At 39.6% G+C, this 27,573-nt stretch overlaps 1 protein-coding gene across 2 annotated transcripts in view; it reads right to left on the bottom strand.

Moving 5' to 3' along the window:
• The window catches only part of RPS6KA6 (ribosomal protein S6 kinase A6), a 99,045-nt gene that overhangs the window by 29,681 nt on the left and 41,791 nt on the right, over window positions 1-27,573 (bottom strand). For both annotated transcript variants that reach the window (XM_058196874.1, XM_058196875.1), the window contains exons 3-13: window positions 22,142-22,258; window positions 21,851-21,932; window positions 19,930-20,010; window positions 16,612-16,691; window positions 14,174-14,280; window positions 13,516-13,553; window positions 8,498-8,640; window positions 7,428-7,498; window positions 5,597-5,685; window positions 2,261-2,325; window positions 1,204-1,306 (exon numbers count right to left, since the gene is read on the bottom strand). In XM_058196874.1, coding sequence (XP_058052857.1) covers window positions 1,204-1,306; window positions 2,261-2,325; window positions 5,597-5,685; window positions 7,428-7,498; window positions 8,498-8,640; window positions 13,516-13,553; window positions 14,174-14,280; window positions 16,612-16,691; window positions 19,930-20,010; window positions 21,851-21,932; window positions 22,142-22,258 — 976 coding nt within the window. The remainder of the gene's footprint in view (window positions 1-1,203; window positions 1,307-2,260; window positions 2,326-5,596; window positions 5,686-7,427; window positions 7,499-8,497; window positions 8,641-13,515; window positions 13,554-14,173; window positions 14,281-16,611; window positions 16,692-19,929; window positions 20,011-21,850; window positions 21,933-22,141; window positions 22,259-27,573) is intronic.

Genomic DNA, 27,573 nt, shown 5'->3' with positions numbered 1-27,573 from the left:
ATAAATTTTGCCTCATTTTACAACCTCTCTTGCCATAGTTGTTGTGTCAATCACTGCAGTTGTTAAGTTAGTAGCACAGTTGTTAAGTGAATCTGGCTTCCCGATTGACTTTGCTTGTCAGAAGGTCGCAAAAGCAAATCACATCACCCTGCGATGCTCCAATTGTTATAAATATGACTCAGTTGCCAACTGAACTGCTAGAAGCCAAGGATTGCCTCTAATATATTGTAATCTTTTCAGTATTAGGATATTACTAATAAGTAATAAGAGTAATAAGAGCTGTGGTGGTGCAGTGGTTAGAATGCAGTACTGCAGGCTATTTCTGCTGACTGCCAGCAATTTGGCAGATCGAATCTCACCAGGCTCAAGGTTGATTCAGCCTTTCATCCTTCCAAGATCAGTAAAATGGGGACCCGGATGGTTGGGGGCAATAGGCTGACTCTGTAAACCGCTTAGAGAGGGCTGTAAAGCACTGTGAAGTGGTATATACTGTAAGTCTAAGTGCTGTTGTCTTTCCTTCCTTCCTTCCTTCCTTCCTTCCTTCCTTCCTTCCTTCCTTCCTTCCTTCCTTCCTTCGACAGTAGTTAAAATGCAGTATTACAGACTAATTCTGCCCACTGCCAGGAGTTTGATTTTGACCGGCTCAAGGTTGACTCAGCCTTCCATCCTTCCGAGGTCGGTAAAATGAGGACCCAGATTGAGGCTGACTCTGTAAACCACTTAGAGAGGGCTGTAAAGCATTGTGAAGCGGTATATAAGTCGAAGTGCTATTGCTATTGCTATAGTTAACTCTGCCCACAGCCAACAGTTCAATCCTGACCAGCTCAAGGTTGACTCAGCCTTCCATCCTTCTGAGATGGGTAAAATGAGGACCCAGATTGTTGGGGGCAAGAGACTGACTCTGTAAACCGCTTAGAGAGGGCTGCAAAGCACTGTGAAGTGGTATAAGTCTAAGTGCTGTTGTATTTCCTTCCTTCCTTCCTTCCTTGACAAGTAGTTAAAATGCAGTATTACAGACTAATTCTGCCCACTGCCAGGAGTTTGATTTTGTCCGGCTCATGGTTGACTCAGCCTTCCATCCTTCCGAGGTGGGTAAAATGAGGACCCAGATTGTTGGGGGGTCATAGGCTGACTCTGTAAACCACTCAGAGAGGGCTGTAAAAGCGGTATTTAAGTCTAAGTGCTATTGCTAAGTGTTATTACCTTTGGGAGTTTTTGCTGTGAATTCTGGGTCAAAGCAAAACGTGTCTTCCGGTCTTCCAGAAGCAGGTTTAAATGGAGGCTGGATCTCCCTCCTGTAAAGTTTCTGGAATCAGAATCACAAAAGATTATTTCACCATAGACTACCGTGGATTTATATTGCTTTTCTAACGAGAAGTTCTTTGCTTCAGCAGGTTCCATTTGAGAAACATTTCCTTTCTGTGCTTCTTCCCACACTAGTGATTGTCCCCAGAGCCATCTGGAGATGCAGAAAGAGGAATGAATCAAACTCAACATCTCCTTCTATCACAGAAGAGTTTGCTTCTTCAAAGAGACTTATTGAGAAAAAGGAAAACTACTGGATGTGAGTATGAATATTCTCTAAGCACTAGGCTGTCATTAGTGAATGAAAAGGTATCAGGCTTTTCTTGAATCTGTGTTCTCCCATTTCTATGAATGTTTTTTGAAAAGCTTCTAAACACTATGAAAAGAAATAATAAATGTGTACTGTTAGATACATTTAAGGTGCAAAAGAAGAGGAGGAGGGGGAGGAGGAGAAGCGGAGGAGGAAGAAGTAGAAGAGAAAGAGGAAGAAGAGGAAGAGGAAAAGGAGGAGGAGGAGGAGAAATGGAAGAAGAAGAAGAAGAAGAAGAAGAAGAAGAAGAAGAAGAAGAAGAAGAAGAAGAAGAAGAAGAAGAAGAAGAAGAAGAAGAAGGGGAAGAGGAGGAGGAGGAAGAGGAGGAAGAGGAGAGGAGGAGGAGGTGGTGGTGGTGGAGGAGAAGTGGAAGAGGAAGACGAGGAAGAAGAAGAGGAGGAAGAGGAAGAAGAGGAGGAGGAGGAGGAAGAGGCGGTGGTGGAGTTGTTGTTGTGTATTGCAGCATCACTAACCCCTTTTCCCCCCAACCTTTGGCAGAAATAATATTGGCTTTTTTGTTTTTGTTTTACCTGCTCAAGGTATTTCCTAACATTTAAAAAAAATGTAAGAGTTGTCAAGCATCATATTAAACTTGAGTCCTTACGAGAATGGTATCCTGAGTACAGATTTATCCCATAGACTCACATTCCAGTCAATGGTTGAAAAGAAGGGATGCCTCTTTATTTCTTCTACCCCATCAGGACCAGCCCCTATGATTTCAAGGAAGACAAGACACAGAATGATTGCCAATTGAACAACAATTACATCTGCTGGTGAAGGTCCCCATCGATTGAGCGATGCAATCGGAAGGGTCCTAAAAGTAAGCCTACATGGCGCCAGTTCGCTTCCATTAGAAGAATTTGTTTTTCCGTAGCATGGGTAACACTTGACTTTCTGGGTCTTCTATCTTGGAGTCTGTCTGTCTGTCTATCTGTCTGTCTATCTATCTATCTATCTATCTATCTATCTATCTATCTATCTATCTATCTATCTATCTATCTAACTGTGAGTCTTCTTGGAGGACTTTGGAACTTGAGTGTTGTGGAGCTCCTGGTGCCAGAAATATGCATGATAAATCTTACTTTAATTACATATTGTACTCCTGGGATTTTAGGTTGCTGTTACGATGGCATTAGTTGCAGGTTTGCACCTGGCTTTGAATAGCCTTGATCAATAAATCTATATATATAAAAGTGAAAATCACTCACGCTGTAATCACAAGAACCGTAAAGCCTACAAACTTGAAATTTGCCATGTATGTTCCTCTTGGCTTCTCGGTGCTCACTAAGAAAGGATTTTTCGAAATGAGCATCAGAGCATTAGTATTTCCTATATTATGATTAACACGCTCTGATGCTAAGGAGTTCTACTCTCCCTCCCCACCTGAAAAGAAATCTGTTCCAAATGCAAAACACAAGCAGAGGAGAGGAGTTTCACTTTCAGTTTTACTTTCACAGCAGTAAGCAGCTTTTACTACAGAACAGTTGAGCTAAGCCACAGCCAGGCTCCTTCCTGTCTCCTTCTTGCTCACAAAGCAAATACTGTTTGAGTTTCCAAACACTCCTCAGTTCTCTCACACACTGACAGGATGCTAGCCAGATTAATACCGATGGATGCTGCAGGCTGGGACATTCTACTCCCCTCCCCTTCTGTTCCATCTGCCAGTTGCATTATATTAACAGACTCTGATGCTATGGAGTTACACATTTTTCATTACGTTTCAGGCTGTAAGTGTCAATTTATCAATCCTGAGCACATAGTTTCAGAGTGAAGCATGAAAGTCCAGCTAGTTCATAAATAAAATATTTTTTTTTCAAATACTGAAAAGAAGCTTTCCGGTTCCCAAACATCAGCTTCCCATTTTCTACACTGCATTGCAAGTCAGTTTCAAAAGATTGCGGTCTACACAATCATGCTACTGCAAATGAAATATAAACCACAGAAAGCCCCCAAGGGCTTCAGCACTAAAAGTGACCACTGTTTTCAATGAAAAGACCCAAAGGTGCTTTTTCAAAAAGCAACTGGACTTTTTTATGTTTCTCCTTGAAGATGTTTTGCTTCTCACCCAAGAAGCTTCTCCAGTTCTGAAGAAGGTTCATGGATGAGATAGATAGATAGAAAGGAAGGAAGGAAGGAAGGAAGGAAGGAAGGAAGGAAGGAAGGAAGGAAGGAAGGAAGGAAGGAAGGAAGAGAGAAAGAGAAAGAGAAAGAGAGAAAGAAAGAGAGACAGAGAGAGACAGAGAAAAAAGAAAAAAAGAAAGAAAGAAAGAAAGAAAGAAAGAAAGAAAGAAAGAAAGAAAGAAAGAAAGGAGGGAGGAAGGGAGGGAGGAAGGGAGGAAGGAAGGAAGGAAGAAAGAGACAGAGAAAGAAAGAGAGAAAGTAAGAAAGAAGAAAGAAAGACAGAGAAAAAGAAAGAGAGACAGAGAAAAAAGAAAAAAGAAAGAGAGACAGAGAAAGGAAAGAAAGGAAGGAACGAAGGAAGGAAGGAAGGAAAGAAGAAAAAGAAAGAAAGAAGAGACAGAGAGAAAGAGAAAGAGATAATGAGAGAAAGAAAGACAGACAGAAAGAAAGACAGAGAAAGAAAGACAGAAAAAAAAGAAAAAAGAAAGACAGAGAAAGAAAGAAAGAAAAAAGAAAGAGAGAAAAAAGAGAGAGACAGAGAAAAAGAGAGACAGAGAAAAAAGAAAAAAGAGAGACAGAGAAAGGAAGGAAGGAAGGAAGGAAGGAAGGAAGGAAGGACGGAAGAAAGAAAGAAAGAAAGAAAGAAAGAAAGAAAGAAAGAAAGAAAGAAAGAAAGAAAGAAAGAAAGAAAGAAAGAAAGAAAGAAAGTCCACTTGCCTTTTGAAAAATCACCTTTGGGGCAATTATGACCTGGATGACTGAGAATCTCTGTAGACTTTCAATGACAGAGAATGCTCTTTTTTTAAAAAAAATGTAAAATATACCAAGGCTAATGTAAAGGAATTTTTGAACCAAACACCAAGAATGTTTAGATATTCAGCCATAGTATTCTCAACAATAGTTGTCATAATAACAACACCTGCCTGACCCAGGTCTTTGAGAACCCATTTGCTAGGTGGATAGAAATGCCATACCAAGTCTAAACATCTGGCTGACACTGACCAACTCTAATAAAATCAATATTTGTTATCTTAGTTTTGACCCTGTGGTACTCTGGAGTTTCATAGTGTAGTATCACCACATGCCTCCCACCGACCCGTACGCTCTCACAGAGAGGGATTTCTCAGGGTGCCGTCCGCCAAACAATGTCAGCTGGCGGCCCCCAGGGGAAGGGCCTTCTCTGTGGGGGCTCCCACACTCTGGAACGAGCTTCCCCCAGGTTTACACCAAATACCTGACCTTCGGACTTTCCGCCGCGAACTGAAGACACACCTTTTTATCCGCGCGGGGCTGGCTTAAATTGAATTTTAAATGTTAAATTTGATTAATTTTAAATGGGTTTTTTTAGTTTATGGTAAATTTTTAAATTTTCAGGCTAATTTAAATAAGTTTTTTAAATTCCGTTTTAATTGTATTTTGTATTGTTCGTTTTATTCTGCCTGTACACCGCCCTGAGTCCTTCGGGAGAAGGGCGGTATAAAAATCAAATAAATAAAATTAAATAAAATAATACCCAAGTGCTTTCTGGGAAAGAGATGGCTTCTAATTCTCTTTCTTCTATATATACCTTCAAGCTTCCTAAACTAGCTTGAAAGGCAAGAACCACTATCCATAATAGGATAGAGGAGAGAAATGCCTTAGTCTGCAACATTGCAAAAACTCCAGACTGGTGGTCTTGTGGACATAATCAGGGAGGTTATGAAATGCTACAAAAAAGTCCACCAGCCTGGAGTTTTTGCAATGTTGCAGACTAAGGCGTTTCTCTTCTCTATCCTTTGACCGTAGTATTTTGAGGTGAAGGTCCAGAACATCTGGAAATGTCCACCTCAAGAAAGACTGATTTAGGCAGGATTAACTTACCAAGCCTGTTTGAAGGATTCCTTTTAAACAACATCCTCAGGAGACTCTGAGCTTCGGGGCTAAGGAATTGTGGCATTCCAAGTTTTGCTCTGGGAAAAGAGACAATTCGGATTCAAGAAGTGCTTTCTAATTAAAAAAAAATCAAATGCAAACAATTTACTCAAATGGGCCTTTGAACAGGTGTTTTCCACTGCACATGTGATTGTTCAAAGAGACAAGAAATTATCGTTCTAACTTAAGTCCCCGAAAATAAGACCCAACCAAAAAATAAGCCCTAGCATGATTTTTCAGGATGCTTGTAATGTAAGCCCTACCCCAAAAATAAGCCCCAGTTAAGATTATCAGCTGGATGGATGCATTTAGTCCGATTAAATTGGCACGGATGTTAATATCCGTTTATAGCATTTATATCTTTGTTTATTGTCTGGAGTTTTACGGGCTATTTTGCACAAAGGACAACCGGTCATTCCTCAACCAATTTCTTGCAAGATGAACAGGAAAACTTTATTACTAATCCTTTATCTGACAGTATTATCCTAAGGCAGGGGTCCAGGGGTGGGCTTCAACAATTTTAGCAAGGTGTTCTCTGCCCAGTTGTTGGGTGGGCGTGGCCATAGTGGGCGTGGTCTAGTTGGCCTCCCGCACTATGGCGGTGGGGGAGCATTTTTGCCTTCCCTGGGCTCTGGAGGCTTTCCTTGAGCCTCCGGGAGGGTGAACACGGTCTCCGGGAGGGTGAATACGGCCTCCCCGGTGCTGGAAGCCCTCTGGGCCTCCAGAGCCTCCCAAACTTCCGGTAGGCCTGTTTTTCGCCCTCCCTGAGCCTCCGTGCACACCCTGCATTTACCTGTATCCAAAACGGGCCATGTGTGACTCCTGGGAGGGGCGGGGCCAGCCAGAAGTGGGATTTGGAGGGTTCTCTGAACTGCACAGAATCTTAACTAGAAGTTCTCCCGAACCCATGAGAACCCCTAGCAGCCCACTTCTGCAGGGGTCCCCAAACCCCAGGCTGCAGCCTACTACCAGGCTGTGGCCTATTCAGAACTGAGCCGTGTGAGCGGAGGGCCAGCCCGCACACATTGCACAAGTGGCAGGGTAGTGTACAGCTGCACTCGTACAAGCGGTGGGCCAGCAGACATGCACACGTGCAGCAGCTCACCCCTCGCACCGCCCAGTTCCCCCCACCCCAGCCCACCCAAGCCACAAAGATTGGGGACCGCTGTCCTAAGGATTAAGCCAAATGCTAATGTTTGTTCCTCATCCATTTTAAAAATGGATAAATACCTTTTTTTTTTTTTGTTTACATTTATACCCCGCCCTTCTCCGAAGACTCAGGGCGGCTTACAGTGTATAAGGCAATAGTCTCATTCTATTTGTATATTTTTACAAAGTCAACTTATTGCCCCCCCAACAATCTGGGTCCTCATTTTACCTACCTTATAAAGGATGGAAGGCTGAGTCAACCTTGGGCCAGGCTCGAACCTGCAGTAATTGCAGGCTTTGTGTTCTTAATAACAGGCTTTACCAGCCTGCGCTATTCACCGGTAGGATTCCCTGACCAGACAACTGGAATAGAAGTTTTGCTTTGCTTTGATCAACACTTTGAAGCTAATTAAAACCTGACAACCTGAAATAAAAATATCCTATCTCAAAATCGCTCACTTTTGTCTATTGTGAAATTTTCAAACAGCTTAGATCATGAAGAATTTTGGGCAGGGGTATCATTTATCCCACCTGATAATCATTTTATCATATCAATACCATGTATTGCATTCCATTTTTTTTAACTTGCAAATACTTAGCAATGGAACAGAACAGAAAAAAAAATACTTACTTGAGTATCATATTCATAGTTTCGTTTCGGTCTTTACCTTGGAAAGGTAAAGTACCAGTCAGCATTTCAAACTGAGAAAGAAACAAAGACCAAAAACATTTAGAAAACAAACTAACAAACAAGCTTCTAGAATTGAGTTTTAAGAAAAGCCTGCTTCTTATTATAATGTATTGTGAAGGCAGACTAACTTGCACTAAAACACTAACAGAATTGTTAAATTCATAATATCTGCTAAATAATAAATCTATATTAAACAATTTTGATAACATTAAATGCTTTCTAAACACTTTGCACTAATACAGATTTGATTAACTTAAGATATTTAAATAGTCAGACAAAACTATGATGGCTGAAAATACATTTATAACTTTGTTTCAAGAGTTAATGACAACGGTAAAGACTTCATTACAACCAAATTTACTATAGCAGTATGTAATATGTTTTTCAACATCCAATGCTGGTTTTAAGTGTTCCTTTCTCAGCTATTTGGCTCAAAAAATTAACATAAAGTGTGTTCAGTTCAGCTCAAATAACACACTTTCCGCCATGATGTACGCTTAGCAGCAGAAATATTATAATTATAAATTATAACTTATTACATCACATTACATTTGTCTATCATCGAATATTTCTGACTCCTGGCATCTTATAAAATAAAATATAGTAAAACCCCCATGCTAAGAGTATAAAATAAAATTAAAATAAAATAAACAAAACATTCATGGCAATAAAACCCCAAACAAATAAAAGTACTTAACCTACAACTTCAAAAATATCAAACCCGATTACAATAATTTGTGTGGTCTTTGGTGCTCTCTGAGCTGAGCAGTTTTCTTTGAGAGATTTCATCACCAAACTAGGCAACATCATCAGTGCGTGCAGTTATTGATGATGTTACCTAATAGGGTAATGAAATATCTGCAGGAAAACAACCAAGCTCAGAGATCACCGCAGAAGACTCCGCAGTTCAACCCTGTGAAATGCAAATGTTCCATTCTATCCTTCATGCACCAAGAGTCTCAAATGCTTATGACATGCAAACACAAAACTGGGCTATTAATGCACAGTACCATGAGAACACCAAACGACCACCAATCAGCACTTTGGTTGTGGCCCCGCCTGTTCACAACTTCAGGGGCCATGTATTCTACAGTACCGCAGAAAGAATAAGCTTTCTTCTCTTGGTCGACCGATTCTTTGCTTAAGCCGAAGTCTAAAAGAGCATCACAAAGACATACCAAGCAAAGAAATTCTGAGCAAACATCAGTCATAGACAGAAGAAGATTAGCATGTAAGTTTTTTTTTAGGGGAAGTAAAGTGACCTAGAGATGAGACAACAATGGCCCTCCAGCAATGGTCATGAAAATTCTACTTTCTTCAACCCTACCCAATGAGAAGTGGTGATGGAAGGTTATGATCGCTTCTTAATTTCTTATCCAGTCATGGGTCATGGTAGAAACCCCAGCCTTTTCATACTTGCATTGTAAGGTTGCATGTAGGACATAAGAGGCCATGTTTGCAACATGTGGTGATGCTCATGTCATCATTTTGATCAAATTTCTCCTTGCTGCAGGTACCCCCTGAGACCCAACAAGACCCGAAAGCTGATAGGTTCCTTTCTATAGTTTAAATCAGGGGTAGTCAACCTTTTTATACCTACCGGCCACTTTCGTATCTCTGTTAGTAGTAACATTTTCTAACTGCCCACCGTTCCACCGTGAGCTAAAAACATATCTATTTATTCAAGCGGGACTGGCATACTGGTTTTTATAGTTTTAATCTTAAATTGGGGTTTTTATTAGGTTTTTTAAATTTTTTATAATTTTTTTATAATTTTAAATTTAAACTTTTAATTATCAGCCTTTTGTAATTTGCTAGGTTTTAATTGTTGGTTTTAATTGTATATGTATTGTGTTTTATCTTTGGCTGTACACCGCCCTGAGTCCTTCGGGAGAAGGGCGGTATAAAAATTTAATAAATAATAATAATAATAATAATAATAATAATAATAATAATAATAATAATAATAATAATAATAATAATAATAATAATAATAATAATAATAAAGCAATTAGAATGGCCCCATGGAAGCTCGTTGAAATACCCACAAGCTGCATAATGACACAACCAAGTTCTAGCGCTATCTTTCCTCTCCCTTCCTAAGTTACTGTAGATGAATTCATGATTCATTGATGTTACAACTTTATGCTTGGTTTGAAGAATACATTATAGATAAAGTCAGTTATGATTGTGCATCACCCATAAAGATATGGACTTGTTTTAGATGTAAAAGCAATATGCCTCACCCCTGGGTCAATGAAAAGTTTGAAGGGGAGAACTGGTTTGGACTTAACTCTAGCCCAGTTTCTGGGAAGCTCCATCAGTCCAGGGCTTTGATCCGGTGTCTCTCAACCTTGATAGCTTTAAGATTTGTGGACATGGCCGGCTGGGGAATTCTGGGACTTCAAGTCCACATATCTTAAAGAGTTGCCAAGGTTGAGAAACACTGCTTTGATCTCTGTATGGCTTTCTCCAGTGTCCAAGGGTGTTCTGTCCTCCTCCGCCTCTGTCCGAATGATGGCTTAATTAGCCGGCACTATCAGCTCTGGCAACAAAAGAGCCAGCGTCTGCCAAGAGCCCTCATTATCTTCCACGACGCTGGTGAGTCACAAACTTCAGCTCTAGTCAATCAGTAGATTTGCCTGTTACAAAGAGACATAGTAGCTCTGGCTGCCTTTTATATCCTGTGGGGTGTGGCTCCATGACTCAGCACTTCCTAGGCCTGCCCCACCCCTGCTTCTGTTGTTCCCTCCTCTCCTGCCTACGAAACCTAGGATTCAACCATGCCTGATTGCTGTCAGCTGGGTCTGCAGGCATGGTCTGGGGGGAGGGGGAAAGAGTCAGGGGATGGAGGCCTTGTTATCTCTTTCACCTGGCCTGCTTCTGGCTCGTGGAGCTGAGCCAGGGAAGCCGGTGCTCCCGAGGTAAGTCCTGACGGCCCTTCCCCCTCATTGTCCAAGTCACTTTCTGGCAGCAGGCCTGGCTCTGAGTCACTTTCTGGCAGCAGGCCCGGCTCGGGGGGCACAGACACAACAAAGGGACAGATTTATACAATGGTACAAAAAACAAGCTAAAATTTTCAATGGTGTATCTTTCTCCAAGTGGAGAATTTCAACCGAAGCAGGGGGTTGGACTAGAAGACCTCCAAGGTCCCTTCCTTCTGTTATTCTATTCTATTCTAACTTAACGCAAGCCCTTCTTTGCATCATCTCACAAATGTATTGAATATATACATACGGTCACCTTTTTTCTCCCCCAAAAAGCAGAATCTATGCTGAGCTTGTATACTTATTTCTGCTCACCCTTAATATTTTCAGCCTATGGTGCAGCAAGCTAGCTAACACAGCTTTTCCTTGAAGTCTGCTAAGTTCCCAGGTGTCATTTTTAGTCAACATTCAGCAATAAAATGTAGTCTCAGCTACCTGCAGTTAAGCACCGAATTAGAATAACGAGGATCAGTATTTCTTCAATAGGCTAAAAGCTGCTGTCTAGTTTTAAATTAATTGCGTTTCTGCGATTACAGAGTGTTGTTGTTGTAACACTTGTTTTGATTAGTTGTTTTATTATCTTACTGGAGAATTTGTTTTGCTTTTATTGTACATACATATTAGTTGCCCTAACAGTTGGTGTCTAGGAAATGTTATAAATAAGCAATTATTACTTTTTGACAGATCCAAATGGAACGGCTTCTTATGAAACACACCAGATACTCTAAACAGCATGACCATAAGAATCAAAAGCACATGAGAAAATTTACATATTCCAGAGAGGCTGAAAATGGGTAAGAAAATCCACATGGCTGTCTCTGAAAGTACAACATATGCAACTGTACAACTGCACACTCGGTCTCGGCTGAAAGGCTGAGTTAAACTACTTTTAACTCATTTTTAATGCTTGTGTTTGAATGAGGGTGATTATTTAGCTTTGTGTTTTCATTGTGTACATAGCCCAGATTCCGATGCATGAGAGGGGCAGCTATATCGATTCAAGAAATAAATAAAGAGAGAGAGAGAGAGAGAGCAAGAAGCTAAGAGTGTAGGTGTAAGCTAAGAAGTGTAATGTTTTAACTTGCATCATGTTAATTTCAACCAATGTTTGGAGTATTATTTGAAATTTGATCACTAGCACAACGAAACATTGAGAAGCAAGTGATTGACCTAGTGCTAGAAACAAAATGGAAGAAGGTTTAAGCTTAGGATTGTACCATATGAAACAAAAAAAAATGTTAAAAAGCTATATTTATGTAGTTACTTACTAAGCACATCTAGAAAGAGTGCAGAGAAGAGCAACAAAGATGATGACGGGACTGAAGGCTAAAACATATGAAGAACGGTTGCAGGAACTGGGTGCTAGTTTAATGAAAAGAAGGACTAGGGGAGACATGATAGCAGTCTTCCAATATCTCAGGGGCTGCCACAAAGAAGAGGGAGTCAAATTATTCTCCAAAGCATTTGAGGGCAGGACAAGAAGCAATGGGTGGAAATTGATCAAGGAGAGAAGCGACCTAGAACTAAGGAGAAATTTCCTGACAGTTAGGACAATTAATCAGTGGAACAACTTGCCTCCAGAAGTTGTGAATGCTCCAACCCTGGAAGTTTTAAAGAAGAGATTGGACAACCATTTGAACTCTGCTATCATGTGGGGGTGCCCAGTCCTTCTTTTCATCGAATTAGACATATCCAATTTCAGCAACTGTTCTTTATGTTTTAGCCTCCGGTCCCCTAATCATCTTTGCTTAATGCTTTGCAAAAACAAACAATTTTCTGCTTCGTTATACGTTGAAAATTCTAGCTTTGCAGTGAACGATTATGCATTTGCAAGCCTGCTTTTGCACATACTGTAGAGTTCTGTTACTAGGCATTATACTTTGATGTTACAGGTCTGCTATGACAGATGAGAGTACAACAGCCAGCTGGCAGATGTATTCACAGGATGCAGTCAGAGAAATCAAGAGAACAGTCACTGTGATTGATGCTCCACCTGTTGTCTATGTGTACCACACTTAAAAATGGGTCCAGGTTATTTGAAGGACCGTCTTTTCCAAGTTATATCTATCCAACCCATCAGTGTGAGGATATTCCCCCTCCTTAACGAGGTCCATCTAATACAGGGGTTGACAACCTTAAACACTCAGTGCCACAAAGGTCTTAACCGGAAGCCCCCCATTCAATTCTGGAGCCGACCAGAAGTCTGGTTCCTCCCACCATAGAGTCTCCTCCTAGCGTGGCATCCTTTTTCCTCTGCTGACTGGAAGTCCGGTTCCCCCACCATATAGTCTCCTCCTAGCATAGAGTCTCCTCCTCCTTTTTCCTCTACCTGTCCTAACCGAAAGCCCTATCAATTGTGGAGCTGACCCGCGACAGGGAGCAGCAGCAGAGGGATGAAAGAGCCACATGTGGCTCCAGAGCCGCAGGTTGCTGACCCCTGATCTAGTAGGACCAAGAAGAAGGACCAATGGAACATCATCCCAATGGAGATGTTTGGTTCCCACCTTGAAACTCTTTTGAAAGGCCCTGAAGACATAGTTTTGCCAGTGGTTCTGGGTAATATGGAGCCCATCTTGCTTGCTTGTTGTCACCAGGGAGGTGAGGTTTATTGGGTTTTATATTTGGGGTGTTATTTGTATTAGCCACCTGGTGTCACCATGTGTGAGTTGGGAAGCCAGATAAGTTTTCTTAATGAGTCAATAAACAATAAAAATGGGTGGAACTTTCTTTGAAGCATCATGGCTTCTCTCTTTACTTTTTTTGACCATATCTTGCAGATTCTCCACCAGCTGGAATGGACACTGGAGGAAAGCTCAAGAAGAGATGAAAGCCAGACTAAAATAAACCGATTCTTTTAGGAACGTAGCGTTTCTTCAACAAAAAGTTGAAAAATAATTTGAAGGGATAAAGGAGGACATGACGGATGAATCTATCCAGCAACAACTTGACTCATTTAAAAATACCTCCTGTTTTAATCAGTTGATGCTATATATGTAAAAAAAAAAAAATTAAAATAAGCTATACTAATAAGTTTCACCTACCTGTTAACTTGATATGTCCTGCTTCATCAAGCAAAATGCTGAAAATTAAAATTCACATTCACCAATGCACATAACAGGAATATTTTAATAAGACAAATTAAAATGCTATAGTATTTACATTTAATTAATTAAGAATTTTATGAAAACATATTTTGTAAAAAAAAAAAAAAAGGAGAGTAGAGGTAATCTTTGACTTACAGCAGTTCATTTAGTGACTGTTCCAAGTTACAACAGCACTGAAAAAAAATGACTTATGGTGGTTTTTCACACTTGATCCATTTTGTTTGATCAAAATTCAGACAATTGGTAATTGTTTGACTCATATTTATGGCGGTTGCAGTGTCTCAAAGTCACATGTTCACTTTCTGCAACTTTTTTGACAAGCAAAGTCAATGGGAAAGCCAGATTCACTTAACAACGGTATAACTAGGTTAACAACTGCAGTGATTCACTTAACAACAGTGGCCAGAAAGATTGTAAAATGGGGCAAAATTCACTTAACAAATGTCACACTTAACAACAAAGATTTTGGGCTGATTTGTAGTCTTAAGTCAAGGACTACCTGTATAGCAGTGATTCCACATTTATTTTATGGCAAATACAAAGAAGGGTTTAAATAAGAGTACCATAATAGTGGATAAAATACATTTTACTTTACTTTTCTGGCTTCAAGTCCCTGTATACAATTCCCAAGCTGTGCAGGTGATCCAAAGCTAGAGCCAGTTCTGCGAGGTAGAATTTCACATCTTCCTCTGTAAACATAACCTAATAAGAACTATATAGATTTACATTCCGGTCTGGTTAAATTTCTGTACATCAAAGACGTTAGCAAATCCTACAAAGTTTAAAGATCTGCGATGCAAATTTACTAGTCCGTACTCACTGCACGTTGTCTGTGATCTTGGATGACCCACAAGGTGGAACTGTACACATGCAACTTTAAAAAGGACAAATATTGATCTTATTATCCCAAAGGTGCTTTTTGTCAAAAGGCAACTGGACTTTCATTTTTTTCCCTTGAAGACGAAGGAAAGCAGAAGGGAAAACGAATTCCAGTTGCCCTTTGAAAAAACACCTTCGGGACAACCATGACCTGGGTGACTGAGAATCTCCATGGACATTGATCCTCTTAGTTCTCCAAGAATAAATATTCAGAGCATGCCTTTTTGATGCATCTCATCGATGACAAATGAATGATTAGAAAGGAAGTGGCATGGTTGAGCTCTGGAAGAACATGTGTCCAGCAGAATACCTAATTCCTCTGCATGGGGAAAAAGGTCCAAATGAACAAGATTATTCAAGTATCCCAAATAATTCCATATGATGAATCTCCAAGATCATAGAAAATGAAAATGAGAGGCAGCAAACAATTAAAAGACAAAACTCTGCAATTATCAGTGGCTGCCCCAAAGAAGAGGGTGTCAAGCTATCGCCGTGAGCTAAAAACATACTTATTTATTCAAGCGGGACTGGCTTAATAGTTTTATTAAATTTTAATTGGGGTTTATTGTTTTAGGGTTTTTAAATTTTTAAATTTTTAAATTTTTAATGTCGGCCTTTTGTAATATGCTCTGTTTTAAATTTTTGTTTTTAATTGTATATATATTGAGTTTTTATCTTTTTGGCTGTACACCGCCCTGAGTCCTTCGGGAGAAGGGCGGTATAAAAATCTAAATAAATAAATAAATAAATAAATAAATATTCTCCAAAGTACCTGAAGGCAGGACAAGAAGCAACGGGTGGAAACTAATCAAGGAGAGAAGCAACTTAGAACTAAGGAGAAATTTCCTGACAGTTAGAACAATTAACCAATGGAACAACTTGCCTCCAGAAGGTGTGAATGCTCCAACACTGGAAGTTTTTAAGAAGAGGTTGGATAACCATTCGTCTGAAGTGGTGTAGGGTCTCCTGCCTAAGCAGGGGGTTGGACTAGAAGACCTCCAAGGTCCCTTCCAAGTCTGTTATTCTATCTGAACAGGGTTGGAGCACCTCAAAAATTGAGTCCAACACTTGTTTGTGACTCATTAAAGCAGCCAGGTGATATGAGTTTGGCACTCCAGTGTGCTTTGAAGCATTTCTTCTTTTAGCATCCCTTCTAAGCAGGGGTGAAATCCAGCAGGTTCTGACAGGTTCTGGCGAACCGGTAGTGGAAATTTTGAGTAGTTCGGAGAACCGTCAAATGCCACCTCTGGCTGGCCCTAGAGTGGGGTGGGAATGGAGATTTTACAATATCCTTCCCCCAGGAGTGGGGAAGGAATGGGGATTTTGTATCCTTCCCCTGGAGTGGGGTGGGAATGGAGATTTTACAGTATCCTTCCCCTGGAGTGGGGAGGGAATGGAGATTTTACAGTATCCTTCCCCTGGAGTGGGGAGGGAATGGGGATTTTGCAGTATCCTTCCCCTGCCATGCCCACCAAGCCACATCACGCCCACCAAGCCACGCCCACAGAACCAGTAGTAGAAAAATTTGGATTTCACCGCTGCTTCTAAGACATTTCTAAGTCCTGGTTGGGTGTGCGGGTGGGTGGGAAGGACTTACTTTCTTACATAGCGAGAAATGCTTTACTTATTAATATATTTGAGCTCGTTGTGTTTTTACACAGAAACCTTTCCTCCGAGTGAGGGGAAAAAAAACATTTCTAAAAGCAGAGAGTAAGATGAGTTTTAAGTAGTCATAACAGTGTAGGAGGCAACTATTTATTCAATCCTGCCTTTTCTCCAGAAAGCCAAAAACAGCAATACCACCCTCTTAACTTCATGATCATAATTTCTCCTCACAATTTTGGAGGGAGATTAAGTTAAGAGATATTAATGGCAAGTTGATTCAATTTCTTCACCGCTGAATAGTGACAGAGAGTCAGATTTAGGCCAAATTTAAAAAAAAACAAAAAACCACCCCAGATTTGAAAACTAAGATATGGAATAAATGGATTTGAGTTAGTCATCTCCTCTGAGCATAATGTCCCTCTCACATAGATGTTGAAAATATAAAAAAAAGAAAAAACAAAGCCTTTTCTTGGAAGAAAAGGCAAAGATAAAAACTTAGTATAAAGCTACCACTTCGCACTATGTTTTAAAAGATCCATAAATACATACCTCTTTGGATAATCTTGTGAACACGTCTCCTCCCCTGAGAAAATCCAATATTAAATATAGCTTTCCTTCAGTCTGGAAGGCTGGAAAGAGCAGCCATAAAATATGAATCAGTTTGTGGAACAACAGAGAGGCAGCATAGATAAAACACTAAATTATATACCCTAATCATACAAGACTTTTGAGGGCTCTAAACTTTTAACTATTCAAGGGAAGAGTAATTAACCAAGAGGTATTCTATAAACATTTGACCAAAATACTAAATTGATATCCACATATTTAGGTAAAACTTGAAATGCTTGTATTAGTATTTAATAGCATTACCCTGGGAGGTAGCATTTTTTGTGATCTTCTTCATGAATAGAATAGAATAGAATAGAATAGAATAGAATAGAATAGAATAGAATTCTTTATTGGCCAAGTGTGATTGGACACATAAGGAATTTGTCTTCGGTGTATATGCTCTCAGTGTACATAAGGAGAAAAAAATACATTCATCAAAAATAAAGAGATACAACTTAGTGATAGTCAAGATTACTAATAAGCTATCAAATCGTACTAGGAAACAAATAAAAACAATATAATTGAAAGATACAAGCAACATGGTTATAGAAATAAGTGGGAAGAGACAGATACTAGTAAGGAACAGAAGAATAAAAATAATACAGTCTTAGTAAATTATTTGACAGTGTTGTGGGAATTAGTTGTTAAGCAGAGTGATGGCATGCAGGAAAAAACTGTTTTTGTGTCTAATTGTTTCGGTGTGCAGTGCCCTATAGCGTCTTTTTGAAGGTAAACAATTTATGTCCAGGATGCGAGGAGTCTGTAGATATTTTCACAGCCCTCTTTTTGACTCGTGCAGTATACAGATCCTCAGTGAAAGACAGGTTGGTAGCAATTGTTTTTTCTGCAGTCCTAACTATCCGTTGAAGTCTGTGTCTGTCTTGTTGGGTTGCAGAACCAAACCAAACAGTTATGGGAGGTGCAGATGACAGACTCAATAATTCCTCTGTAGAACTGGATCAGCAGCTCCTTTGGGTAGTTTGAGCTTTCTGAGTTGGAGCAGAAAGAACATTCTTTGTTGTGCTTTTTTGATGAAGTTTTTGATGTTAGGTGTCCATTTTAGGTCTTGAGATATGATAGAACCTAGAAACTTGAAGGATTCTACTGTTGATATGGTGTTGTCTAGTATTATAGGATAGTAGTATAGTAAAGGAGTTTTCTTCTAAAATCCACTGGATTATCAGCCGGAAGATTCAAATCCAAGAAGTCCCCATTGGTACTTTCACAACTGTTCAACAACTTCTAACATTGATTCCCAATGGAAAGCCAAATGGTCATTGAACGTCCAGACATAGGAAGAGATATAAATGACCCCACTCAAAAGGTGCCAAGCTTTGAGCTATCAGGTCAGCAGTCCTGAATAGGAGTTGCATCTCACCCAGGGTCTGCCAGAACTCTCTGTGTAAATGGGTGACATATGTATGTGGGTGACACATGGGCTCCCACATCAGACTGTCAATCACATCGTGACCGGCTGTAAGCTGAGCGATATACTGGTTCTCTATCTGATTTTTTTAAAAAAATATAAACGATGCTGCAATTCAATGGTTAGATGGCCTAGACATTTGTACATAGATCTTTTTCACATTTATGTTTTATTACTTTTTATTAACCTAGATCAGAGGTGTCAAACTTGATTTCATTGAGGGCTACATCAGAGTTGTGTTTGACCTTGGGAATGGTGGTGCGTGGCCAGGGTAGGGGTGGCCAGCTCGACTTGTCAGAAGCACCTGTGGTAGCCAACTGCTAAGGCAGGACTTCCCTCAGACCCTCCCTTTCTCTCATTATAATCTTCCTTCCTTCCTTCCTTCCTTCCTTCCTTCCTTCCTTCCTTCCTTCCTTCCTTCCCTTTTTCCTCCCTTCTATATTCTCCTTTCTTCTTCCTTCCCCTATTTCCTTATTTTTCCTTCCTTACTCTCTTCCCATCTTTCTTTCTTTTCCTTTTTCTTTCCTCTTTCCCTTTCCCCTTTCCCGTCCCTTCTTGCATGCTCCAATGCAAAAGGGGAAACATTTATCCTTTCATTTTGTTTTTAGTTTGTTTTGCTAGCCCTCTGTTGTGACCCAGGCCTAAGTAAGTAGTATTAGATGCAAGCAAAAACAAACAGACTTTATTAGAACAGCTGAGAATTAACGCATTCTCAGCATCGTCCAAACTAAATCAAAACAAATTCTTCATAACACAATCCTTCAGTCTTATAACCAAACTTGGTCTAATTAAGCAAACTACCAAAAGCTTTTCTTGGCAAAAGTTCAGAAGCAGAAGACGCCAAGAAGAAATAAATGCAGCAAGACAAGGAGCAAGTCTATCAACGTTGTTTTCCGACAAAGAGCCCAAGAGCCGTTGCTGGTCTTTTTTTTTTTTTAATTTACATTTATATCCCGCCCTTCTCCGAAGACTCAGGGCGGCTTACATTGTGTAAGGCAATAGTCTTCATCCTATTTGTATATTTATATACAAAGTCAACTTATTGCCCCCCCAACAATTTAAGCCTTATGCGAGGGGCCAATCATCTCTTGGCCCTACTCCCGAGTCGTCCTCTTTGCTTGAGCTGCTCTTGCCTTCTGGCAGCTCTTCTCATGCGTGCATTAGGAACAGGCTCCTCCTGTTCCTCTGCCTCACTACTGTCAGCCTCTGGAGGCTCCGGAGTCTGCACCTCACTCCCCGATGGCCCTGGCCCCATCTCTGCCTCATCCGGGCCTTCCCCAGCCTCCAGGACTGGCCCATGTTCTTCCTCAGCCTCATCACTGTCTGACTCCATTGCCAGCTCCGCAGGCTGCTGGGGCACCACAACACCCTCTGCCAGTGAAAACGGAGACACCCCCCCCCCAAAATTTTGGCTGCGATGGCCTCCTGCAGCCCTCTGTCAGCAAAAATGGGGCTATCACGGAGGCTGTCGTGACTGAAAATGGGGTCCAGGAGGGCTGCCTGCGGCCCTCTCAAGCATCATGTTCGCTGGCAGAGGCACCGTGGGCCGGATCTAAGCACCCTAAGGGCCGGATTGGCCCACGGGCCTTGACTTTGACACCCCTGAGCTAGATGAAATGTTAATATATATTGCTAGTCCATGTATGATATGCGCTACGTAAATAATAAAATTTTGATCTAAACAAATCCTGTTTCGTGGGAAACATTTAAAAATAGCTGCTTAAATGGCTTGTTAAAAAAAAAAACCAAGCTAGTAGATATAATTCAAATTCTTAGAAATGAAGACATGTATCGGATAAACCTTGATCAAAGTCACAGACAATAATACTCACCATAGTGCAGTTTGACAATAAATGGATGATTTACTTCTACTAATATATCTCTCTCCATCTTTGTGCGGACTCTATCTCGAACTGCAAACGTAAATTTTCCAAGAAGAGTGAAACTAAATATGTATTTATGCCTATATGTATAAGCAGATATAACAAAGGATTTTTACGAGCAAATTTCTATTAGTCATTTTCAGACGCGTTCCAGTGATTTCCGTGGAAATTCCAGGGGAAAGTTCAGACGACCATGAACATCCAACCATCAAGCACAGCAAAACATCATGAAGAAGACACAACTGTCGTATGACTCATGAGTACAGGATATTCGTGAACTGTGCCAACTTTTCCGTTGAGTCATTTAGAATAGCCACTTCAACATTATATTGGCAATAATTGAATTGAACATGGCTTCTGATAACTTACATGGGACTATCTTTTTTTTTTACACATAGTGATATGGGACTGTCTTCTTCTAAAGCAGTGTTTCTCAGCCTTAGCACCTTTAAAATGTATGGACTTCAACTCCCAGAATTCCCCGGCCAGCATTTGGCTGGAGAATTCTGGGAGTTGAAGTCCACACATCTTGAAAGTCCACACCATCTGCTAAGGTTGAGAAGTACTGTTTTAAAGCAGGCTGAGGAACTCTGGGAGTTGAAGTCCACAAGTCTTAAAATTGCCAAGGTTGGAGACCCCTGTTTTAAAGGGTAAATCTACAGCTCTGAGATTTCCCAGTGAAATATTTGAGGAGCTGCCACAGAAAGGAGGGGGTCAAGCTATTTTCCAAAACACCAGAAGACCAGACAAGGAATCATGGATGGAAACTGAACAAGGAGAGATTCAACTTGGAAATAAGGAGAAATTTTCTGACAGTGAGAACAATCAACCAAAGGAACAGAAGTTGCCTTTGGAAGTTGTGGGAGCTTCATCACTGGAAGCTTTTAAGAAGAGACTGGACTGCCATCTGTCCGAAATGGTGTAGGGTCTCCTGCTTGGGCGGGGGTTGGACTAGATGACCTACAAGGTCCCTTCCAACTCTGTTAATCTGTAATCGGAATTTTATTCAAATTTTAATCAGGAATTTTGCTTAGCTTCCGATGGTCAACCAAGGTCATCCACATGCTGCTACTTACCAAAGGGTAATACCGGAATGATTTAATGTGAATCTAGTTTAAATATTTTATCGATTCTGGAAATAAATCCTAAGAATAAAAAAGTAACTGCTGACTCCCTTTCATTTTATATAGTCTAAACAGTCACTACTACATCTCTGTGATTAGACAAAAGAGATTTTTGCAACAGGAACTGAAGATAGGGCTAAAAAATCTATAAGCAGCTGGTTAGATGTCTGTAGAGATCTGCAATCTTTAGATATATAATTTGGGATGAACACCCTTTAAACAGTGTGTGGGAGTAGGAATGGATTTCCAGAGGAAAAATTGCAGACTACAGGAACCAGGAGCACCATTCAGATGACCCTAAAGACACAGAAAAAACCTCCAAGTGGCCTCAACGACCCTCTAAAAGGATGCAAATGACCAGCTGTCTGCAAGGAATATAAATCCTTCCATTCCCCAACTGTCCTGTCAGAACTGAAGAAGCTTCTTGGATGAAAAGGGAAACGTCTTCAGAAAAAGAAAAAGAAGAAAGTCCCAGCTGCCTCCTGAAAAAGCACCTTTGGGACAACCGGTTGGTTAGTAAAAAATCTACCATAATGAAACCACTTGCTTCCATATAAATAATATGTCACGTTCACAATATTAAACATGATTTCACATTCATTCCTATGGACGTTTCTGTTCAAGTACCACAATCCTCAACGGAGTTTGAAGATAAAATTGATTAAGTTAGAAATGGTTATTTTATTTCACAAATCAAAATAAACACAGAAGAAGCATTTTTTAACTTTATTTTAAATCAAACATACCTTTCAAGGAAGCCTTCTTTAAAACTTTCATGGCGTAAAGATGCCCAGCATCAGGACCAATGATTTTTCTCACAAGGAAAACCTCAACAAACAATAAAGATTAAATATGTTATTGTTTGTAAGTCCAAGTGCTATAGCTATTGCTGCTGAAATGCTCACAGGATCACACTATAGTAAGTTCCCCAGCACTTAAAAACACTAAGCTTGTATGTAGTAGAGGAATAAAATCAGGGGCTATAGGGGACATCCAATGCAACATTTAAAAGAAACACGGTTTATTTTCATCATTACCTTTCCAAATGATCCTTGACCAAGGACTTTAAGCAATTCAAATTGTGCCGGATCTGCTTTTTCACATCCTTCTTTCACATGGTGGGTAATAGGAATCTCTTTGATACTTCCTTCATCCTGTTAAAGAAAGAAAGAAAGAAAGAAAGAAAGAAAGAAAGAAAGAAAGAAAGAAAGAAAGAAAGAAAGAAAGAGAGAGAGAGAGAGGGAGAGAAAGAAAGAGAGAGGAAAGGAAGAAAAAGAGAAAGAGAGAAAGAAAGGAAGAGAGAGAGAGAGAGAAAGAAAGAGAAAGAGAAAGAGAAAGAAAGAGACAGAGAGAAAGAGGAAAGGAAGAAAGAGAAAGAGAGAAAGAGAAAGAAAGGAAGAGAAAGAAAGAAAAAAAGAAAGAAAGAAAGAAAGAAAGAAAGGGGGGAGAGAGAGAGAATGAGAGAGGAAGGAAGGAAGAAAGAGACAGCGAGAGAGAAAGAGGGGAAAAGAAGAAAGGAAGAGAAAGAAAGGAAGGAAGAGATAGAGAGAGAGGGAGAAAGAAAGAAAAGCTGCTAAGAATGAGTGCTACATTAGTTAAGGTATCTGCACCCTGCTGTTTATCTAGAAGGTTTTTAAAGCAGATTATCCATAGTTGTAGAGGACATTGTTTATATTTTATGATTTGCAACGAACAAAGAGGCAACGATGGCTTACCACCTTTGAACAGGCTACTCAACATAAATATTTGAGCAGAAGACCAGAACTATCTGAGAAAATGTATAGTAAAACTTTTGTTATTTTTTAAGACTTGGCTATTTACACATTAAAGTAACTCTAGCATTGTAGAATCCAGTGAAAAGGCATTGAGAAGGGACTCGCTATTTTATAGACTTTTGGATACACCTGCAGAATTTTCCTTACCTTTACCATTCAAGATTTAAAAGTATAAATATTTATTTCAGTTTATAAGCCTGAGACTCTTTAAATTTTCTTGATCATTTCATAAATCCAAAAATAACATATTACACGGGGGGGGGGGGGGGGGAATGCAGGGTACAATCCAACATTACTTTACCAAGGAATAATTCACCCTGATCTGACTTATTCTGTGTTCTCTGATAAATACAATTGGACATCCTCTAGAACTTCAGATCCTCTCCCATCTTTACTCAAAACTTCCCTGAAAAGAACAGTGAGCCCAAAATTTCTTTGCCCATCTTTTCCATCACTTTAATCATTTACATCAGTGGCTTGTATTCTTTTAGAGAATAACAGAGTTGGAAGGGACCTTGGAGGTCTTCTAGTCCAACCCACTGCTCAAGCAGGAAAACCCTACACCACTTCAGACAAATGGTTATCCAATCTCTTCTTAAAAACCTCCAGTGTTGGAGCATCCCCAATTTCTAGAGCAGGGGTCAGCAACCTGCGGCTCTGGAGCCGCATGTGGGTCTTTCATCCCTCTGCTGCAGCTCCGTCACCAATCAGCTCCACAATTGATCGGGCTTTCAGTTAAGATAGGTAGAGGAAAAAAGGCACCGCACTAGGACGAGACTGTATGGTGGGGGAACTGGACTTCCAGTTGGCTCCAAAATTGAATGGGAGGCTTCCGGTTAGGGCCTTCGTGGCTCTTTTGAGTTTTTAAGATTGCCGACCCCTGTTCTAGAGGCAAGTCATTTAATTGTTAATTAGCTGATTAATTGTTCTCATTGACAGGAAATTTCTCCTTAATTTTAGGTAGATTCTCTCCTTGATTAGTTTCCATCCATTGCCTCTTTTCCTGCCTTCAGAGAATAGCTTGACTCCCTCTTCTTTGTGGCAGCCCCTCAGATATTGGAACACTGCGATATTTTGTTCAGGTGTAAGATACTAGTAGAAACCATCTTAGCACTAGCCTTGGGTACACTAAAAAGGTACCCCTTTCCCAGAAAAAAAGCAGTTTAAAGGTAGAATACACGTTGCCGAGTGACAAAGAAAAAAGAAAACGGTATCCATCAGTCCAAGTTGAAGTGTCAATATCCAAAATCTAAGGATGGTGCTTTTCATTGTTTTCATTTCTAAAAAAAATATATCATTTACGTGAACCGATCTTAGCAGTTCATCTGTTTCTATGTTTAAATGTGATCTGGAGTAACCTGGATTTGACAGTAGAACAGGGTTTCTGTGGAAACTGACACAATAGTAATTAAATAAGAACTTAAGAAAACAACGCTTTTGAATGCCACTGTCAGTGGAAATGATGTTATACTCGCTTATTACCATAATCGGAACATTTGCTGGCTGAGTCATCGTAGACCTCACACAACTGAAGGATCTGAAATGCTACAGTACTACCAGTGAATTCTAAATACTGAGCGGTAGCCACATAATAGAGAGAGAGAGGGAGAGAGGGAGGGAGAAAAGGTTTTTGAACAGAATTTGGAAATTCAACAGCTGTTCAGTGTGGGCAGCAGCTACACACGCAACAGAACAGTGGAAAGGAAACATGTGTTGTACAACTGCATAATGCTCCATCACCTTCCAGCTTTGTCAGTTCTGGCCTAACATCTTCCCCAAAAACTTATATTTTTCACTTTCTTGTGTCAGCATTCCAAAACAACCCAACTCCAATTAAGAACTCTGAGACAAGCTTCATCTCAAAATCTTCATTTATTGGAATAGGTATACTAGCACAGATGGGAAAACCCGAATCTGAGAGATCCGGGTTTTCCCTCAGTAAATCAAAACCCCAAATCCAGCCTCTGCAAGATTTTTGTTTTTATTTTTATAAATCCCAACAGTTTCAATAATGCAGTAAATCTTCTTATTATATTCTATTATACTACTGCATTATTAATACAGCATTACAAAAATGTTATAATACCGGCAAACTGTATTATAAAGTGATGATACTATTTCCAGAAAATTTATCTGATTCTACCCAAACCAGTGAACGTCACTAATTAGCAGCAAGTCTTAATTAATATTATAAATATCAATAAGCTTCAGCTTTATCTAAATCTAGTCCTAATAATGACTACTGCGATTATCATTTCAACATTCATATTCCCAAAACCAACTAGAATCTTAACAACTAGTATACAACGCATTATTTAATTTTTAGGAAATGAATCATCATGACTTGAAATACATATTACCGCATGGCAAAGATATTATACTTTCCAGCTCCCAGGCCTTCTGCTGCTAATATTTAAAAAATATTGTCTAATAAGAAAAATGTTATCTATCTCCTAGATTAAGCATCTTACCAGTTTTAATTTATGTGGAAGCATTACTATGTATAGCAATTTCTGGAATAACACAAAATATAAAACAAATAAAAGTTCCTTGGCCCACAGTTTTTCTTTAATTAAGAGCCAACGCATTTACTGATGAGACCTACTAATATATGGTTAGGATGATAGTTCTCATTTGACAGACAATGTAATTTGTTGGGAATGAGTGGGTGAGTTTCTTCCAGGATAAGCATTAGAATCCAGGGATAATTTCCACATCTCTTTTGGATTCTTTTCTCTTTTTTTCCCAGCTTTTGAAACAAATATATATTTCGTGAGTGTGTGTAATATATATGTGTGCGCGCACATGTATGGAATCACCTCTGTACCTTCTACCTGAGTCCTTCGGGAGATAGGGCGGTATATAAATTTAAATAATAAAATAAATAAAATATTATCAGCAGGGAAATATAAAATAGGGCAATTGTCAACCAGAATTAGCATTTCATTGTCAAAATAGTTTTAAGGAGCTCACTTCCTACTTAAGTTTGCAAGCAAAAATACAAGCTGTCGGAAGAGAATGAATCTGTTATTCCCAAGACAAAATAAAATCAGAGCAACAACATCTTGTTGAATAACCACTATGGAATTAAAGCACCAACGCTGACCAAAACACAATTTGGTGTTTCCGATAATGAATTTGACACATTAGAAGAGAACCCTTCCTTCTGCTGTGATGGGTTTCAATTCTCTGAGCTGAGAACTATTTTATTTTTCTCAACTGTATCTGCAACTAGCCGCACCATGTGAAATTTCTCAGAACACTATGTGCGATTGTAAGCATGGGGAAGAAGCTGATAAGGTATCAAACACAATTCCCTCCCTCACAACTTTCTGCAAGCCAGAAAGGAGAAATATTTCTGCAGACAAGAAGACACTTTTGCAAACTTCAGTTTTCACCGTTGTTTTTGACCGCTGAACTCAGTAGGTGGCAGCACACAGCTAGGCCTAACTTGATCTCATAAATTAAGCAGCCATCAGTCCTGGTAAGTATTTGAGTTTGTGAGAATTAGATGGGAATTCCAAGGGAACCGGCTGGACTGGAAAATAGAAAAAATAAAGAATCTCGGAAAAAGGCAATGGCAAACCACTTCTCTTGAGAATGGCAAGAAAATTGCATGGATATAACCACAAAGAATGAAGTTTGACTGAAGGGCATCTTTACCCCTTCGAATCAAAAACCTTGAGATTTGAAGAAAAAAAAAATCCAGTTTATTTATTTATTTTTATTTATTTTATTTTGTCACAACAATATATGTATCATACAAAAGATTATAGGTATCATACAAAAGATTATATAGTATATAAACATATATATGAGTAAATATAAGGAGGTATAAGCATATATATAGGAAGAAGAAAAGAAAAAAAACCAATAGGACAGGAACGGTAGGCACGTTTGTGCGCTTATGCACGCCCCTTATGGTCCCCTTAGGAATGGGGTGAGGTCAATAGTAGAAAGTTTTTGGATAAAACTTTTAGGATTATGGGAAGAGACCACAGAGTCAGGTAAAGTATTCCAAGCACTGATGATTCTGTTACAGAAGTCATATTTTCTGCAATCTAGATTAAAGCGGTTGACATTAAGTTTAAATCTATTAGTTGCTCTAGTATTATTGCAATTAAAGCTGAAGTAGTCTTTAACAGGAAGGACATTACAATAGATGATTCTGTGAGTTAAGCTTAGGTCATGTCGAAGGCGACGGAGTTCCAAGTTTTCTAAGCCTAGGATTTCAAGTCTGGTGGGATAGGGTATTTTATTGTTTTCAGAGGAATGGAGAACTCTTCTTGTAAAATATTTCTGGACACGTTCAATTGTATTGATGTCAGAGATGTGGTGAGGGTTCCAAACAGGTGAGCTGTATTCTAGAATTGGTCTAGCAAATGTTTTATATGCTCTGGTTAGTAGTGTGGTGTTTTTGGAAAAGAAGCTATGCAAAATTAGGTTTACAACTCTTAGAGCTTTTTTTGCTATGTAGTTGCAGTGGGCTTTGGCACTTAGATCATTTGACATGAAATCTCCAAGATCTTTAACGAGATGGGGGTCGTCTGTAAGGTAATGTCCATCTAGTATGTACTTAGTTTTTGGGTTCTTTTTTCCTATATGTAAAACTGAGCATTTGCTGGTTGAAATTTGGAGCTGCCAATTTTTAGACCAAGCAGATCAAGGTCGTTTTGAATGATAGAAGTATTGTC

The sequence above is a fragment of the Ahaetulla prasina genome, chromosome 11 (assembly GCF_028640845.1).
Source record: "Ahaetulla prasina isolate Xishuangbanna chromosome 11, ASM2864084v1, whole genome shotgun sequence".
Classification (NCBI taxonomy): domain Eukaryota; kingdom Metazoa; phylum Chordata; class Lepidosauria; order Squamata; family Colubridae; genus Ahaetulla; species Ahaetulla prasina.
This window is presented reverse-complemented; position numbering and strand designations above follow the sequence as displayed.